Source organism: Cottoperca gobio, chromosome 16 (genome assembly GCF_900634415.1).
Source record: "Cottoperca gobio chromosome 16, fCotGob3.1, whole genome shotgun sequence".
Classification (NCBI taxonomy): domain Eukaryota; kingdom Metazoa; phylum Chordata; class Actinopteri; order Perciformes; family Bovichtidae; genus Cottoperca; species Cottoperca gobio.
In genome coordinates this window covers 12,046,375-12,064,672 of record NC_041370.1, presented here as the reverse complement: position 1 = coordinate 12,064,672, position 18,298 = coordinate 12,046,375, and the positions used below count along the sequence as shown (strand labels likewise).

Genomic DNA, 18,298 nt, shown 5'->3' with positions numbered 1-18,298 from the left:
ATTTTGTTGCACAAAACGAAACAATTGCACATTGAATTTCCAATTGAAAAATACATTGCCATTTGAATAAAGAGGCCAGAAAATATATCCATAGATCTCAGCATCCTATCCAAAAAAATATATTTTTGCAAAACTGTTGGTGAACATTCTGGCAAAATTGTATAATGTCCTATTCACAAAAAAAGAAAATGGAACTTTGTAGCATTTCTGACTCAATGACATGTTGAAAATGTTGATGTCTGCCCTTTCCAAGATGGCCACAACATTACTAATGTGTAATATCAAATACAAGCCACACTCCTTTGGAGAAATATAATGTGTTCCCTCCATCGTCAGATGATAATGACATTAGGTAGCTACAAATAAATGGGGATATTATTTTGAAAGTTGTTTACCGGAAGTCATGGTTTTGCCTTGACTACCATGACACCGGTGAGGTGAGCAGGCAGAAATCAACGCCGAGGGAACTTTTTAAAACTACTGGTGAATAATTTAACATGAAATGTCTTCTCTTTAAAGTAAAATGACTATGTCGAGAACTCATAACTTTCCCGTAAGAGTTATTATTCGGCCAATGATGTTAGCTACAATTATGGTTTCACTGAGTTTAAACGTATGCATCGTTTCAAAGTTGCATTTGTCATCACTTAACGTCCTAAACGGCACATTTTGTTTCGTCGATGTTATAATGCGAGATCGTGTACAATCGTACACTTTCCTGTCCGTTAACTAAACAGTGATTCGTAAACGTTAAACATAACCGCTAATGGTAGCCACCTGCCGTTATCCTGCAGTCCACGGTTTGCACAGATGTCTGCCATGAAACTGATGGGCAACAAGAATTTTCCACCTGTTTTCCAAAGTTGCTTCTTCTTTTACAATTAACACAGACATAGTTTTAAGAAGAGATTTCGACGACCTGTGTTCACAGATACTAATTTATGTTAAATTAGCTAACAGTTAAACCAACAATATAGAGCCAGATGATGTCGTTTCTGTTGAATTGATCTCGTTAGCTGTTGTGCTACACCTATTTTATACAGTGTGCTACACTCAACCTGGGAGATTCCTGGTCAGTGCTAAATGATTGTTTCATGCTATGTTATTTTTAAATAACTGAGCTTGACGATCTAGCAAATTAATCCATCGCATAGGGTGACATGTCTGCTATGAATTGGGAAATATCATGTTAAGCCTGACATCAAAACATAAATCTTTTAGACAATTTTTCAGTAAAAAAGTTGTAACTATTCCCCACATGCAGCAGGTGGCTACCCACTTCAGAACCCCCAATTATCCGCAATCCCCACTTTACAAAGCACTAATTCTATTGAATTTGCTGCTAAAATATGCAAGTGGCTGGTAGATTTGCTTCCCTCACCAGCCAAAAAAAACAATAGTTAATTTATTGAGTGACTGGAAAAATATGAACGTTCACTAGCCATTTGGCCGGTGGACAGAAAGGTACATTTGTAGAAATACAGCAGTATTCAGTATAAATGTGATGAGCAAGCCTTGTAGAAGATTTCAAACATGTTTGAACCTCAGTGACGCCAGAATGGAGGTATCAAGGAGAAGAATCCTCCAGAAACATCTGGAGCCAGCGAGACCCCTGCGCCGCTGCATCCATGTTGACACTGGTAAGCAGTCTGCAACAGTCGGGAATATAGGAATATATCAAAGGTTTGAATTTGTGTTAATATATAATGGCATGATTATATAAGAATTGTATCACTTCATTTAGAACCCAAAATAAATGCTGGTACATGTGCACAGGCACTGATGACGGAGGAGGATCCTGAGGTAAGAAATCCCAAAGAACACAATTATTTTCATTATTGATTATCCTGTTGATTGTTTTTCAATTAATCATCTGTAAAATGTAAAAACATTATTTAAAAAAGCAGCACATCATCACATTTGAGACCTTGAAACCTTGTTTGGTTATATTATATGGATTATCAAAAGTGTTGCCTTTTATCTTGCAATCGACTAATCATGAACTCTTCTATATTTTAGTCTGTGATTCCAATTTCCATTTAAATAACTTTAAATAAATAATATGCCTTTTGAGCGGTTGATTTAGATGGCATTAAGTTTTCTAAAACAATTCCAATGTTCTTCTAATGTCGCGTGTGATAGACAACTATTGGCATAGAGCAGTTCTGCAAGATTGTCAACCTCCACAAACAGAAAGGTAAGACACAAAGCATGCATTTCTGCTCATCTGGAAGCTGTAGGCTTTTATTTCAATGCTTATGTGTTCACTTTAAGTAGGGAGGTTATCTTCCCAGATGAGTTGAGTTGCCTGATTTGAACTCAAGCTTCATTTTAATATATGTGTCCTTTCATAGGCAGAATATCTTACAACAGAGATTTTTTAATTGGTCTGGCAAGTTGTCCTGAGGCCAGGAAGAAGCCGCAATTCTTGCCAGAGCACCCCATAGTCCTAATGGAGGCTGTAAGTTGGGTGTTCGTATTCAAATTTCTGGCGGTATCCTCTTTAAGTAATAACTGGGCCGTTATTGAATTATGTTTTATAATTTATTTAGAATATGTTTTATTATTTATCATAACAGAGAGATCTTGCACACCTCAAGCTTCATGAAATGAAGTGGAATGGAGGAAAAGAAGACATGTGAGTTTAATTTTATGACGTGAACTCAGTGTAACTTCATAAAATAAATGTATACATTTAATGATTAAATGCACATTACTTTTTCCCATTAGTATAAAAGTACATTTGTTTTGTATTAGGCCTGACTCATTACTGGTTGATATGACTATTGGTGTTATGTTTAGTGTGTTTTCTTTATAAAATGAACAGTATAAACATTACAGTATTAAAAAATCATTTGTCAATATTGTTTTCTGTTTTTAGGGTGGCAGAAAGGCTTCACTCACCTTGAAAAATGTGCACAGGTTTTCACTACCTACAAAGAGTGTTTCTGTTTTATTTACTTATAGTTCTGTGTGAATTTTATTTAACTTGTGACTTTTGCATGTTTATTATTTTTGAATGAGACTGTTTTGAGGTGAAGTTGTACAAAGTCATAATACGAAACACCTTAAGTATGAGTATTGCATTTTGCTTACATTTTCTGCTGTGGAAGATTTTGGCTAGAGTGAAGTATTTACATTTGGTAAAAATGTTTTAAACATAGCATATTAATGGCTACTTGTCAGCTGTGGTGGTAATGTTTCGTTTAAAGAAACTGGTGGCAGGGGGGATTAATGCCATTTAATGCAGACTCAACTCATCATAATAGAGTCATAAAACAAACCCTACCTGAAGTGACGGTGGTCAAAAGAACGTTTCTCATCAGCTGTTTTAGAGCAGCATTGTGATTTAACGTGTCTTACTAAACATGTTAACTCTGATAAAGGAATGTTTGGCCCAACAGTTTTGTGTGTTGATCTTTTCTTTCTTGCATGTAATTAAAGCTTTAAGCTGCAATAATGAATATTGTATCAAATAACTATGTGTAATATGTGAAAGATCTTGCTCAACAAATGTAACGCAACTCCGCGGTACTCTGTTTTATGGAGTATTTTAGTGTTAGGATTATTGTTTTTGGTTTTCTGCTCCACCCTTAACCTCAATTCCTGCCTCAGCTACCAGCTGTTTTCAGCAAAAAAAAAGATATAAATTGTTTAGCTGATTTAATAAATAGACAGCTCCTTGCTAACACATTCACAATCAATTAATGCAGCTTTAATTGTACAACATTAAACCTCATATTCTACTTTATATATGAACTGATAAGGCCTTTCTCAACAAGAATACATGAATAATACTTTTCCTAGATTTTTTAAAATTATACTCAACATCACTGCAAATAAATATTTCCACATGATCAAGCTTTTCTTTTCTTTTTACCTTTTTTACATGCAGCGAATGAGACGAGATAAATATTATACTGCAGCTATTTCTAAATGGAACCATGAAGGCCCACCTTTAACGTAGTGAAGGTACTCAAGGTCAAGCAAACTGACTTTATTGAAAGTGTTTCATCAGCAAAGTGTTAACATTTTTGCAGGCCTTGAGAACAAAAACAGTACTAAAGTCAATATTTTATTAAGATCTTGCATACACTCTTCAAAAGTGCTTGAATTTACCTATAGCATATAACAGTAAAAAGTCTTGGAAGGAGCATGATAGTAATTTCTGACTGATCACTCCAGGAACACTACCTGGGCTGTTGTTTTGATGTGTTTGAAGAGTCTCTAGTATGTGAAGGTTATCAACACTGTCATCAAAGTATAATCGAACAATCGAGTATATTATTATGAAGCTCTCACTGCTTGTTCTTACTTCTACCTCTGTTCTTGTTACTTTTGAATGTGCCGAGGCAGAGTAGTCTTTCTTTGTAATCTTTATTGAAAAAAACATTAATATATATATGTTAAAAATGATACTTAATTCTTCTTTAAAGAGTTAAAAGTACAGTTAGACAGTTTAATTACCCTTTTAGTGATATATATTCTTTCATTTGAATTTAAAAAGTAACTGAATGTATACAATGCTAAAATAAATGTGTTATTAAGATTCTGCTTCAACATTGCAACAAAAAAAAATCAATATTTAAGAATTTGTATAAAATATAGATGTTTGATTAATATTGTGTAAAACGTGGGTGTGTACTTCTTTAATCGTATTGGTAATACACATTGTTGGGACATGTCCTCTGAGGCAGTCATGAGTAGTCCACATCCCCTGTGCTGGTTATGACGCTTGGTACGTGCTCGACGTCACGTCATTGTGGGCAGGAAGCTCATGTCACGGTGTGGACGTCAGTTCATAGAGCGAAATTAATTTGTCAGGAAAAGAGTAACCAGCAGTCGAACAGCAACATACCAAAGGTAAATGTATATTTGGTGTTTGTATTGTAGCTTTGTTTGGCTTTGTTTGGCTTTGTTTGTCCTGTTGGCTTATCTCGAGGGCAAAGATGGACCTAATTGTGTCTTTTTCCCACGCTGTGAGCGATGAAGTGCTGCATTGAATCTACGCTGGGATGTTCTTAATTTGAAATGTCCTAATTGTTTTTTAGGTCAGGGTAATTCTTCCCCACATGTAAGGTTAATACGCACCCAGTTTTTAATTGTAACGTTCAGGTGTTGTTAGAAGTTGTTTCGTTTTCGGTTACTGAGTAATTTTAGCCGGACAACGTTTTTTTTGTTTCCCATCAGGAAGATGAATCCAGAGGACGCCAAGCCGACCGCGCCATGCAGCAGGTGAGAAGTCCCGACGCTATCCCCAAACCAAGCGTTTGTTTCAAAGTGTATGTAGGTGTTGACCAAGTTCATATTCAGGCTATGACATGATTCATGAGGTTCCGGATGAGGAAACTAGTTGTGTCAAGGTGTTATTTAATTATCATACTAGGCTGCTTTATTTAGTTTAGCTATTTCGAACTAGTTGGTCCTGTATAAGTGAATCAATTTCAATGTCATTTTAAACGTCAGTACTCCATTCATGGGCGACATTGTTTAATATTAACAGTTGAACTTATGGTCAACGAAGCAGATGGTGTCATTTCATCCAAATCCCTTTTTTCCACTTAATTTTCTTACTGTGATAAATATGCAGTTGTCAGTTTATTATTATGTTTACCTAGCTAAAACTAATTTAGTTTAAATTAATTAATTACTATAAATTACAATAGGCTAAATAACAGAAACACTTCTGCAACAGCACCACAGTTTCAACAAAAAATGAACAGCCACATGAAGACAGTAGTTTTAGCTAGGATTACTTAACAAACTGGCATCTGAGTGTATGTATAGTATGCAGATATAATCTTTATGTAGCGACATTTTGCCATATCCTCTTCTAAATTGTTGTATGGCTGCTCTGATACAATGTAGGAACATTTGTGTATGTACTGCTCAAAGCCTTGAAAATTCTGTTTTGTATCAAAACAATACTCAGCTACACAGGATGACACACAGACTTCCCTGTCAACGGTAGAAAATAGTGATGAAAACTTTTCATATTGAGTTCTATGGGTTTTCAAATGTAATGCTTCATCACTCTGAAATTCCCACCACCGCTATACTTGGGTGGTGATGACAGAACTCTCATTAGACCCGTATCTCAAAAGCTCCGGGACAATCAGTCAGGGAAGAGGCAGGTAACATCCCTGCAGACCTTTCACACCCCGGACACGACCTGTTCCAACTTCTCCCCTCTGGTAGTCGCTACAGAGCTCTTTACGACAAAACAGCCAAACACAGGAACAGTTTCATCGCAAGGTCATCACTGATGAACACTTAAAATCAGTCTTGCACTAAAACATCCACTTACTTCTATTATAGATTATATTGCTGCAGTTTAAATGCACATCATTTTTAACATGTACATAGCATCATATACTGTCACTGTCTTTATAAATCCTACATGTGTCCTGTATACAGACATGTGTACATGCTCTACATATCCACCCATTCAATATTTGTTTCTTTGCTCTATTTCTGTAGTTTACATATTACAGAAACGCATGTATATTAAAATTGTATATGTTTTTGATCATTGGTACTTTTTATTTTTCACATACTTGTGCACATGGAAGTCCTGTCTGTTCTTTAACTGTGTTGTTCTTATCTGTATGTCTAACTATGTGTAAGTACAGTGAGAGCAAATGGAGTCAAATTCCTTGTTGTGCACACCAAGGTCTAGATAACACAGTGTTAAGTGAGAAAATATGTCTTTTTGTCCACATCTCAGGTTTGTTTTCATAAAAAGATATTGCAATTCAGTACGATTATCAGGCTAGACCTGACCATTTAAAATCTGTTATTTCCCCCACAGCCCTGTGTATGTGCACAACCCACACCTGGATGTAATGAAAGATGACATCCTCTACCACTTTGGTTTAGGAACCGGAACGCACAACCTACCAGCTTTGTTTGGTGATGTAAAAGTAAGGATTTTTATTACATGCATGTGTGGGGAAAAATCTCCTCCATAGTCATCTTCGTTCTACTATTATTTATGTATTTTTGTGTGTTTTCTTTCAGTTTGTTTGTGTCGGGGGCAGTCCTTGGAGAATGAAATCATTCACTGAGTACATTGCTGCTGAGCTCGGTATGGAAAACCCTGAATCAGAGTACCCAAACATCTGTGCTGGAACGGACCGCTATGCTATGTACAAAGTTGGCCCTGTACTGTCTGTCAGTGTATGTAAGACCTATCATAACATACAAATAGTAGTAATCATTTCTGTACTTGGTGTACTTCTATTTAAAAAAAATACATAGCTGTGATAATAGTGTGTGACATGTCTGTGTTTAATTTTGCAGCATGGGATGGGCATCCCATCTATTGCCATAATGTTGCATGAGCTAATAAAGCTCCTCCATCACGCTCATTGCACAGATGTTACAATTGTACGCATTGGAACGTCAGGTGGAATAGGTAAGCTTATTATTATATGTTTTTGTTAACTGAATACCTGAAAATACATCTGATTATTTGTGTATTGCATTGTTAAATCATAAATACTGCTAACACTCCCCAGGATGCAAGTTTTCCTGGGATTCTGTAAAAAAACTGTATGTACCTTCTGTAAAAGGTGTGTGTGTGTCTGTGTCTGTGTCTGTGTCTGTGTGTCTGTGTGTCTGTGTGTGTGTCTGTTCAAATAACCTTGCCATGAGATGAGTTAGTGTGGTCATACAGTAGATGGTGTTTGAGTACTTGGTATTGTCCACTAAGACAACAGTTCTTAGTTTGACCACAAGAGGGAGCCAAAAGTCCCTTTAGATTTTAGAGCAGTGTCTTCCAATATGACTATTTGTGTACAGTTGCTATTATGCTATTAGCCCATGATAGTATTTTTTCTCGTTTTCAGAATACGAGAAAACTGGTATTTCTGTTTTTGAGTGACATTCATCAGATATTCATTTGGATCCATACCAAACTTTTAGTCTTTTCTAAATATGTCATGAACCATTGGCTGTTGTCCTGTGGCATATCTTTGAAATATATATATATATATATATATAAAAATTAAATAAGGGTATAGTGTAATTTGATTCTAGCAAGTATGATGAAATTGTAGTTGTAGTAAACAAATTGAACTAAAGACATACAGTATGTTACTTGAACTCATTTAAAATAGGAGGTTTAAGAATGTCCTTTGAATTCTTTTTCATTTAAAAATGAACATGATGCTTATTTTACTTAATATAGTCTATCAGTCCATTATGATGTTTCAACATGTATGAAACATATTCTTAAATAAAGCTTTCTGTACTTTCAGACTAGAAATGACTGTTTATCTCACTTGCCATTTTTGGTTTTCAGGGCTTGAGCCGGGCACAGTTGTTGTCACCAAGCAGTCGATGGATGCCACCTTCCTGCCCAAGTTTGAGCAGGTGATCCTGGGGAAGACGGTGGTGCGCAACACTGATCTAGACCAAAGTCTGGCTAAGGAGCTGTTGCAGTGCAGCAAGGAGCTGAACCAGTTTGAGACAGTGATAGGCAACACCATGTGTACACTGGATTTCTATGAAGGTATGTTTTCTGATGTGTTAATCACATTTTTTCACCAACATGTACCGTATTTCTGCTGTAATGTTCATCTTTTCTGTCTGATCAATCGCCCAGGACAAGCCCGTTTGGATGGAGCTTTCTGCTCCTACACTGAGAAGGATAAACAGGACTACCTCAATAAAGCCAATGAAGCAGGAGTCTGCAATATTGAAATGGAGTCATCTGTTTTTGCTGCCATGTGCAAGCTGAGTGGTCTACGAGGTAAGAAAGTATAATATCAGCATCACTGTATTATAGCTGACAAATGTTTCACTGTCTCGAAAACAAGCTTCCCCTTGTTAAGTTTCTAACATTTATTTCTTGTTGTGTAAAGCGGCTGTGGTTTGTGTGACATTACTCGATCGGCTGAAGGGGGATCAGATGAACAACTCTCATGAAGTTCTTCAGAGTTACCAGCGGCGTCCTCAGATACTGGTTGGCTACTACATTAAGAAGCAGTTGAAGGCCAGAGCAGTATGCCGCTAAGTGCAACAAGTATACAAGCATACACCAAAATCTCATCCTGAAAACATGATGCAATGCAAGGGCTCAGCTTTAAACATTGTTTGTATACAATTTCTTCCTGCTCACCAATAGCCATACATTACCTTTTAATACCTCCAGAATAATCACTGCATTTTGATATTATGCCTCTTTATTTATTCTTTGGCACTTCTATTTCACACTTGATTCCTCTTGTTTTTGACTTAAATGTTAAGTAGCAGCATATAGTCATTCTGTCCAATTTAAGACTGTTTTATACAACATGTAAAATAAAACCTGTATCGCACCATGACCTTTGGTATGTCTATGCAGCACTATAACACAATCACCTCAAACTGTCATTATAGAAATGTATCATGAAAAAAAAAAACATGATAATATTACATTTGTCTCCTTATAAGTCAATATTGGTTGTTGCAAATGATGTATCATCTGGAGTATTTTTATGCATTTTTTTACAATTCGGCTTCTGTAATGTTTCAGAAGCTTCATTCAGAACCTAAACACTGCTACAAAATGTTATTTATTTTAAGAGAAAAAAAAAATATCCACTGAATGTCATCACTAATAAATCCTCATGCAGTCTGAAGTTGTGTGTTTATATTGTCTGGCTCATTATAGTAGCACAGGTTCACATCATTGTGTGTGTGTGTGTGTGTGTGTGTGTGTGTGTGTGTGTGTGTGTGTGTGTGTGTGTGTGTTACATGAATTTGGCTGATAAATGCATACATCATTCCTTTCCCTGAACTCATGCCCACTCACTTTGCCTCATGTCTTTAGATCAGCTGGCTTCTGATGTGAACCTCTTGAATAGTTTTACTACACATCCTTTAATGACAATGAACAGCATTGCTGTCAAAACTGGTAACACTGGGTTCAACTTGAATTCCTGCAGTCAGGCTATCTATTGAGATACACGAGGTATGTTGGAGGACATCTGTCAAAGTAATAGCCTAAATGAACTCCACGCTTCTATGTAGCCCAACACTTGTGTCAGATGACGTCTAATTTTAAATGTGACTGTCTGACTAATAGCAAGCGTCATTTCTAATATTGTTGACAAGTAGTCGAAATAGTCTTTCAAAAAATAATTCACAGTAGAATGGCTCTATAAAGTAGTCTATTCATATTAGATGAGTTTATCCTTCTTAGAATGACATGAAACAATGTTTAAACAGAATTTGCTGCATTGGCTTGCTGTGCACCTATTTTCTCATAAATGTGGATGCAATGAAACACAAGTCGCAAGTATCCGCTCCAGAGAACATATTGATCGACTTCTTTGTGTGTCAGCGCTTTAATCGCCATGCTTTAAGTATGCTAGGCTATATGGTCACATAGGATGCTGAAAACCGCTCTGCGCGTCAGAGGACGAGAGGAGGGACTGCCTGCGCGCTCCCGTGCGTCCGTGCCCACCCTTTCCCATCCGATCCTACCCAGATCTATTCGCTGACTCAGTGCCTTAAGCAGCATCACCGTCCACCTGAAGAGAGCTACAGCATCCTCTGCGGAGAAATACATCAGCCATGGCCAAAACAGCAATCGGTAAGTGTGTTCAGACCGGTCGTGTTGAAATCAATGCATGGATGGATGGATAATGGAAGATGGATGGATTGATTGACTTGTGACAAATAATTTCTATAGAGCGCATGTCGGCCCGGTATTGTCTATTTGGTCGTGCTTCTGTAATGGCTCAGAAATGTTCTCTTTTAAATGATTGAAACAAAGATCTCTCACCTTGATATTTCTCTGTCGACTGTGAGCCTATTGTCTAATGACAGCAAGGATATGGGTTTACAAGACAAGCATCCTCCGTCATTACTGGAATGTCTCCTTCATTATCCTCATCAACGTCAATGTGTTAGTCCTTAATTTGCTTTGCTCTTATATTGTGTAACAGTTAGTAATTAGATAAAACGGATTGGCCCTTGACAGTTTTATTTACTACACCGCACCTACGGTTCATGCTACAGCGGCCCCAACATGCAGCATAATGCAGACGGACCCCACCCAAGATGCTGTGCTGCCGACCATTTAGCCGACAGCGATACTGAGAGGGCTTCATCCATCTGACTTTTATATGACTTTGCTATGGTTATTTAAAAACGTGTTTCTGTACCCTAAACATTCCTGGAAAAGTGTTTATCTGATCATTTATATGGGATTGCACCTTATTTCGTGACTACACCTTCCCCTTATTTCTTCCTTGCCTAGTATGCATCACCAGCTGTGACGGATGGGCTGACAATTATTTCGCAAAAAACACCCTATTGGAATATGAACAAATACAAATTAGTCGTAGGAGTTAGCACATTGAATCTTATATTAACAGATAAGATTGTAGCCTGCATTAGTCATCTCCTCTGATGGGCAGTTATTGTTGTAGGCCAGACATTTAGCATATTTGTTTTCAGGGGGTTTGTTAGCCTTTGTGTTCATATCTAAAACATTAGTGGTACCTTAATATAAGCAACACATTTTTGGCCATCTAAAGTATAGCAGGGTGGTTCATTATAGTATGTGTGGTGGGGTGGCAGAGCTGTAGGGGAGGAGACAGGTGCATGGCAGGGTGGGAGGCAGGCCAGCCCTGCAGCAAGGGGCCGCTTCACACACTGGCCTTTGCAGCAGAAGGCATAGCAGCACTGACTGTAGTCCTCTGTGACAAGCCATGTGGGCACTTTGTCAAATACAAGGGAGAGCATGGAAAAAGTGACAAAAAATTCAGATGAGATTAAAAATAGCCAGTGAGGAACTGGTGAACGCACATATTACCACAGCTCTAGTATAAAAGTCACGATCATTTATGAGCTGTATTCAACAGCAACAACAATAAAGTAGGGATAAGACAGACGGATATAAATGCTTCTTATTATTGTGATCATGAGCTGAGAAGTCAACAGGAAATGAATAACTTGACGCACAGGCCTGTGTAACCTATCCTTTTATGCAGATTACAAGGGGGTGTCAGACAAGGCACTCAGATTACATGATTCAAATGAGTCACACATGTCTTACTATACGATCCAATAAAATAATCTTGATCACCCTTACAGAATTCATTCCTTCAATAAAATACTTAAGTATATTTCAGATGCATATCATTTTTTTATAGTGCAAATTTCCCTTTCCTAACTTGTAATATCTTAATCTGGAAATATGTCAAACATATTTATTATTTGTTTATACAATGTAACGTGGGTGTGATAAAACCCTAGCAGGTCTGTTTTACTGTTCTCATGAGTAACATGGAGAGACTCACAGGATGCTATGATGTGTTTATGTTCCCACAGCGTACAAAGAGAAGATGAAGGAGCTGTCTGTCTTCTCCCTCATCTGTTCCTGCTTCTATCCAGAGTCACACAAGAAGCCTGTGTGTGAGTTTGAAGGTATGGGTCAAGTCAAACATTGAGGTTAGATCTGTCCTGTAAATAAAGACATTAGAAATATTGACATATTGTTGGACTGATATATGGTGTTATTGGACATTGATTTTTGCTGGTGTCATCATTGTAATTGTCTGATTTACAGACTTGGAGGTGAAAGCTATAAACAAGCGAGCCTCTGGCCAGGCCTTCGAGGTGATTCTCAAGCCTCTGTCTCCAGTGTCAGATGTGGCCCACAACCTCCCCTCACCCCCCAAGAGGGCTATCTCCTTGGAGGACATTGAGAAGAAACTGGAGGCTGCTGATGACCGGAGGAAGGTTAGGATTGTACCTGTTTGAAATAGCTTTGGGTGTTTAAAATAGAAAAAAAATAAACACATTTTGGATTTTAAACCTGTCAAAAACCTGTTTTATTTTAGTATCAGGAGGCCCAGGTGATGAGGGCTTTGGCAGAAAAGCGAGACCATGAGAGGGATGTGTTGCTAAAGGCCATGGAGGAGAACAACAACTTTAGCAAGATGGCTGAGGAGAAGCTCCAGATTAAGATGGACCAGATCAAGGAGAACCGTGAGGCCCATCTGGCAGCCATGATTGAGCGTCTACAGGAGAGGGTGAGAAATGTGTAAATCTCAGTTGTTTTTGCTTTCTTTGTGTCCACCTCAGACGCCGCCTCATGACTCATTTTTAAATCTCTGTTCTGGTGCGTTCAGGAGAGACATGCAGCTTTGGTGCGCAAGAACAAAGAGCTGAGGGAAGAGCTGACAGCATGAGTTTGCACAAGTCCTGACTTCCATGATTCACCAAGGTCCCTCCATCCAGTCCCGCCCTCTTCCTCGCCCCACCCTCACCCTCCTCAGAACAGACACCCAACCCTGGAGGCCGAGAGGTTCAAAGACCTCACCACCACATCACAACACACCACACCACCAGTACTCACCACAATCAGTATTATCAGTGGATACAAACATCAAAAACATTCATCTTGAGAGTTGAATGGGTTTGTTGATTTAAGAGAAAATGTGAGGCTTTTATTTTGTAAATATTTGTTTCTTAAAGTTTATCTATCTATCTATCTATCTATCTATCTATCTATCTATCTATCTATCTATCTATCTATCTATCTATCTATCTATCTATCTATCTATCTATCTATCTATCTTCTATCTATGATGGTAGGTGAAGTACATGCAAAAATTGTACTGTATTGCACTGTACAATTTCAAACATTTTGTTTGTAATTGATTAACGTTTCAGTTCTTGAAATTTGACTCTACAACCATTTTTTCTTGTGAAAGCCGTCGGTGTTGTGAGTTGGCTGTAGAGTGGCATTTGCAGTGTTTCCTGATGATGTCATGATGATGATGATGATGATGTTTCTGTATCTTTGTGAAGAATGACGGCCGGTGTACCTACACCACAGGCTCCTTTAAGATATCAACGTATCCCATCTGTATCTTCCTCACGCACACCCACTCATTCTCAACACGCACGCTTGGAACTTAACAATACGCCACAGATCCATAAAGTGTCCACCTCCTCTGAAATGAGCTTGATAATGAACTTGATAGGTGCTTAATTGTAATTAAGAATGTCTTTGCCCAATGGGAGTTTATACACTTGCAGATTCCCACTTACCCTGACGATGGCATTTCTCAATGAATCCATCTTTAGCCAAATCAATAGCTCTGTTACAAACACAGTATTTGGGCATTAAGCTCTTGAATGTTTTGACACCATACTGGAACCATGCATATTGTCTTGGACAGTGGAATGTGCTATTGCTCCCACCTTGATATTGATAGTGTGAACACAACGTATGTCTGTGTGGGTGTGTGTGAATGCGAATTTACCACTAGGCATCATTAGCCTCTGCTCTCTTTAGGGGGTTAGATGGAGAATGGATGCAGGATGCTTTACATTCAGCACACTGAACTAGTCTCTTTTTAATATACAGTACCACTGATATCTGCCTGCATCCTCTGCTGCTTGTGTTTCTCCCTTCATATATTTCTCTGTGAAAGCTTTGCTGAATAAAGGTTTGAGGTTCTGTGAACATGGCATGCACCATCTAATAGTTTTCTGTGCTAAAAGAGGAGGGAAAATGTAAACTGCCAAATAAAATAACCAGTTATCTACACATCCTAAGAATCACCGTCTTCTTCTAGTTGATTTTTTATTCATGTTTCAGTCTAATGTTAAAACATATGTTAAATTAACTTCGGATATTGTTTACAATTTTTTGTCATAACTCAATGGAGTCTTTTTCCTTGAGGGTTAGACAAACATTAAGCATAAAATGATCATCCACGAGGCATGCATAAGACAAGTGTTTCCACTAGGTGGCAGTAGCAGATTTTTAAAAGCCAATAACTAAACTGGAGCTCATGCCAATCCAAAAAAAGTGCAAAAGGTCACAATATGCCCAATGCAAATATTGAAGAAGTATAATAACAAAAACACAGATAAACATCTAGATTATATGCATTTCATTTTTTCATGAGAATCATGATTTGGAATTTAAATAGCATCCTCATTTAGAGGGAAGAAAATGTGTGTCATTTATTAGCACTCAATCAAATGCACATGTACGTGCTTTAAGATGACTAGTGTAATACTGAATATATTATTAATAGCATGTGGCCTAAGCCTTCAGGGAACAAATTACAGACTGCTCCTCCTGGAAGCCCTGAGTTGCTGCATGCAAGGATAAAACTGAGTCAATAAAAAACAGCGAACCCTTAAAGAATCTGTCACTCAGGTTGTACCAGAAACAACACTGTGGAGCTGGACAGTGATTTATTGGTCCAGCTGTCTCGAGTATTGTTACTTTTTAACCGCTTTCCTCCAATGTCCCCATCCTGTTCACACTATTGTCTCCGTTTCAGACCAACCCAGGCTGGTGAGGTCAGGGCAACATTGTAAAGGATTTCCTCTGGCTCTTAATGATTTCCTGGGTATTCATAAGGGCAACAATGCTCTCAGGTTTGGTTACTTACCTGGCACACAGTAAAGGAATTGCCTTTCAGTCAATAACTGGGACCTTATTATCTCGTGATTAACTTCTATGGGATTGAAACAAAATGCACCTGCAGATTATATGTCATTTGGGAACATAAGGTCCTAATCACTTGGAGGACAGTAAGTCTGCTTATATAAGGACTATTTAGCATGATTGTAGATACAATATCTGCAAATTATGAAAACAGGACTTTCTAGAGAGTTAAAGGAGCAAATACATCAGAAACAAAAACTTTGATTAAAATCCATATTTTATACTTTTTTAACTCAATTTATTGGTACAAAAATATTACAAAGTTTCCAATTCTCAAGTGGTTAGTTTTCCAACAATGGCACATATAATATGCTTATTCATTTCCACGAGTTCTCATACCACGAGTTCTTATACCACTAAAGAAGCAGACTGAATCAAGTAACTCTACATTATGTTAAATACAGACGTGTGCTCGACAAATGTTGAAGTTTCTACAAAATATTACCCCTACATTTGTGCTTACAGTATATCTATTCATGGCCCATATGTCATATCATGATATCATTAGCCTGGAGACAGTGCATGTTAACTAAGTTAGTCAATGAATAACATAAAATCATTTAGAATTCCTTTCTTTATAATATATGTAATGACATACTGAGAGCGACCTCTCCCATTTATTCTTTATACTTAAAATTTTAAATCAGTTTGCTTTTTTCCACTGTGTTTAATTGCTATAAAAACGGATGAGGCAGATTGTCCTGCCTCGTCTGTGTTGGTGGGCACAGCTCAGCTGTTGCCTTCAGTCCAGTCTTTAGCTTCAGAAGGCCCCGATCTCCGTGCCCCATGGCCTGTAAGGCTTTGACAGGGTGGAGGAGGGGCTCACTGTGCGGAGGGCCGTCGGGGACACCAGGGGGAAAGCACCGAATGAGAGGGGGAAGGCCGACAGCGAGGAGAGGGATGAAAGGAGTGGCGGCGAAAGCTTGGATGTTGGCACAGACAGACTGAGGGCCAGCGAGCCGTTGTGGGGCACCCTAAGGGTCTCTGTGGAGGGCATGACACCCAGTCTGGATGTCCCAGATGCCTCAGTGGAGGGGGAGGAAGATGTAGAGGAAGAAGAGGAGGAGGGTGGGCTACTTTTGCTTCTGGATGCAGGTGTCCTGCCCTGGGGGTGTTGTAGTAGGAGGGGGTGGGGGAGATGGGCAGGGGCTGTCCCGTAAGCAGAGCCCCAAGCTAAGTGTTCCAGTCCAGTGTGCACCTCCCTCTGAGAGGCGTAGTTGCTGAGGTGGGACACCAAACGTACACGAAGGGGGTCTGTACCGTCCCGACCCTCGATGATGCTCAGGTAGCGAGCTGTCTCTGCCAGGCACTCCCTGAAGCCCAGGCTGCGGTAATCCTTAGCAAGAGCATGAGCCTCAAAGAAACCTGCCAGGAGAGGAAGCAGAGTGGTCAGACACGGCACACAGCATATTCATTTGGAACGAAGGAATTATAATTATAATCATATATTTATTTATTTGTCATCCAAAGCCAAAGAAAGGGCATATTACCTTTTCCACCAGATGCATGAAGCATCTTCAAATGGTCCACAGTCATTTGCAAAATTTCAGCTTTTTCCAATTTAGCTGATCCCTGTAAAGAAATGGGAAAGAACAGTGTCACTTTTAATGATATTTATATTTCCTATCTAGTGTCAATAGGAAAAACAGGAATGGGCAAATGTGTTCCTGCCTCATAAGGAAAGGATAGAAGTACCATTTACCTGTTTCTCAAAAGCACTTGGCACCAATCTTCTCAACTCTGACAGACTATTATTGATTCGGTCACGTCTCCGTTTCTCAATAATCTGTCAATGGGTAAAAAGAAACAATGTAATTTAGGTCACAGGTGGCAGGGAAACAGTGGGATCAGCAGAGCGTAACTTTGGCACCAGAGATAATGAGTTCACTTACCCCTCTGCGCCTTTTCCTGGCTTGAACTTGGGTGGTTGTGGAGGGTGACATCGAGCCGTGAGAATCAAGTTGACTGAAAAGGTAAAAACAGCAATAAATTATTTTTTCATTCAAAGAAAACATAGCCTAGTTCCGTCAGAGTATATCAACAAAGGCAAGGTAACGAATTAAAACATGACATACAATTGAAATGTTGCATACAAATCTCCGATAGAACATTTGATATAAAGAATAACATTTAAAGTTAACTTACCCATTTTCGTCTCCACTATCCTTCTCCACCTCCACATTGTCGTCCAGGTCGCTATCCGATGAGCTGTAATTGTGGCTTCGCTTCATTTTGCTTCCAAGTGTTTAAAAGTACTCCTCTCAGAGAAAGCTCCAGTCGTGCTGTGACAGCAGAGGGTCTGTGCAACAGTCTAAACGTCAGACCTGCCTCTGCTCTGATCATTTTCACACCGCGCAGAGGGGGGCGGGGTCCCCGGAATGACGTGGGCGGTGCTTGAAAAGACTTGAGCCTGTTAAAACCGAGCTGGCATTTGAGTGACATATGCTTTACCAGAAAATAATGATTTATAAAAATCAATGAATAAGGTCTAAGAGAAAAGCTTTTATAGAAGTGCTGGAGCAAAAACAAAAACTAATCAATATTTAAAGTGTCATATTAAAAGCATGATTTTTAATATTTATTTTAATAAAGAGTATTGAGTCTGAGGCCTGGCAGCTCCTCCTGGCCTCAGGTCCCCAGTCTCCCTGCTGAGAACCCAGTTCATGAGCAAAAGCCCCCATTATAGCAGGAGCCCTCTTCTTCTTTAGTGTTGTGGAGGACACACGGCCTATTAGCAGAGTGTGTTGTTCATTGTCTGCTGTCAGCTGTGTGGTTCCACAACAGCATTGATCAGCCGGGAGGCCCAACATTAGTCAGTCGGCGTTG

At 38.8% G+C, this 18,298-nt stretch overlaps 4 protein-coding genes across 6 annotated transcripts; 3 read left to right on the top strand and 1 right to left on the bottom strand.

Moving 5' to 3' along the window:
• Positions 1-375: 375 nt before the first annotated feature.
• Positions 376-3,626, top strand: gra (granulito). The gene is made up of 7 exons (XM_029451960.1): positions 376-483; positions 1,549-1,640; positions 1,745-1,803; positions 2,143-2,197; positions 2,355-2,461; positions 2,580-2,638; positions 2,882-3,626. The coding sequence occupies exons 2-7, from the start codon at positions 1,559-1,561 to the stop codon at positions 2,907-2,909; spliced, it is 390 nt and encodes a 129-aa protein (XP_029307820.1). The 5' UTR covers positions 376-483; positions 1,549-1,558; the 3' UTR covers positions 2,910-3,626.
• A 1,074-nt stretch (positions 3,627-4,700) lies between these two features.
• On the top strand, positions 4,701-9,626 carry upp1 (uridine phosphorylase 1). Of its 3 annotated transcripts, none has more exons than XM_029451610.1 (8): positions 4,701-4,863; positions 5,191-5,235; positions 6,812-6,923; positions 7,021-7,179; positions 7,303-7,417; positions 8,306-8,515; positions 8,609-8,755; positions 8,868-9,626. In XM_029451610.1, exons 2-8 carry the CDS (start codon positions 5,195-5,197, stop codon positions 9,017-9,019), a joined length of 936 nt encoding a protein of 311 aa, XP_029307470.1. In that variant the 5' UTR covers positions 4,701-4,863; positions 5,191-5,194; the 3' UTR covers positions 9,020-9,626. The 3 variants fall into 3 exon arrangements, with proteins under 3 accessions (XP_029307470.1, XP_029307471.1, XP_029307469.1); XM_029451611.1 differs by lacking the exon at positions 4,701-4,863 and adding an exon at positions 4,931-5,051; XM_029451609.1 differs by lacking the exon at positions 4,701-4,863 and adding an exon at positions 4,955-5,074.
• Positions 9,627-10,431: 805 nt separating this feature from the next.
• On the top strand, positions 10,432-14,560 carry stmn2a (stathmin 2a). Its single transcript, XM_029452506.1, has 5 exons — positions 10,432-10,582; positions 12,328-12,423; positions 12,566-12,738; positions 12,840-13,031; positions 13,131-14,560. Exons 1-5 carry the CDS (start codon positions 10,564-10,566, stop codon positions 13,188-13,190), a joined length of 540 nt encoding a protein of 179 aa, XP_029308366.1. The 5' UTR covers positions 10,432-10,563; the 3' UTR covers positions 13,191-14,560.
• A 1,134-nt stretch (positions 14,561-15,694) lies between these two features.
• Positions 15,695-17,776, bottom strand: LOC115021325 (hairy/enhancer-of-split related with YRPW motif protein 1-like). Its single transcript, XM_029451684.1, has 5 exons — positions 17,618-17,776; positions 17,365-17,437; positions 17,175-17,258; positions 16,963-17,044; positions 15,695-16,837 (listed from the first exon to the last, which is right to left on the bottom strand). Exons 1-5 carry the CDS (start codon positions 17,701-17,703, stop codon positions 16,233-16,235), a joined length of 930 nt encoding a protein of 309 aa, XP_029307544.1. The 5' UTR covers positions 17,704-17,776; the 3' UTR covers positions 15,695-16,232.
• Positions 17,777-18,298: the final 522 nt, after the last annotated feature.

Bases quoted from the DNA above. Each gene is read 5' to 3' on its own strand.
- gra (XM_029451960.1), top strand. From the start codon at position 1,559: ATGGAGGTATCAAGGAGAAGAATCCTCCAGAAACATCTGGAGCCAGCG. The intron at 1,641-1,744 runs GTAAGCAGTCTG...CACTTCATTTAG, and splicing joins CTGCATCCATGTTGACACTG to AACCCAAAATAAATGCTGGT. The intron at 2,198-2,354 runs GTAAGACACAAA...GTCCTTTCATAG, and splicing joins CAACCTCCACAAACAGAAAG to GCAGAATATCTTACAACAGA.
- upp1 (XM_029451609.1), top strand. The intron at 5,236-6,811 runs GTGAGAAGTCCC...TTTCCCCCACAG, and splicing joins CCGACCGCGCCATGCAGCAG to CCCTGTGTATGTGCACAACC. The intron at 7,418-8,305 runs GTAAGCTTATTA...TTTGGTTTTCAG, and splicing joins TGGAACGTCAGGTGGAATAG to GGCTTGAGCCGGGCACAGTT.
- stmn2a (XM_029452506.1), top strand. The intron at 12,424-12,565 runs GTATGGGTCAAG...TCTGATTTACAG, and splicing joins GCCTGTGTGTGAGTTTGAAG to ACTTGGAGGTGAAAGCTATA. The intron at 12,739-12,839 runs GTTAGGATTGTA...GTTTTATTTTAG, and splicing joins CTGCTGATGACCGGAGGAAG to TATCAGGAGGCCCAGGTGAT.
- LOC115021325 (XM_029451684.1), bottom strand. From the start codon at position 17,703: ATGAAGCGAAGCCACAATTACAGCTCATCGGATAGCGACCTGGACGAC. The intron at 17,438-17,617 runs GTAAGTTAACTT...TTACCTTTTCAG, and splicing joins GATAGTGGAGACGAAAATGG to TCAACTTGATTCTCACGGCT. The intron at 17,259-17,364 runs GTAAGTGAACTC...ACCCATTGACAG, and splicing joins CCAGGAAAAGGCGCAGAGGG to ATTATTGAGAAACGGAGACG.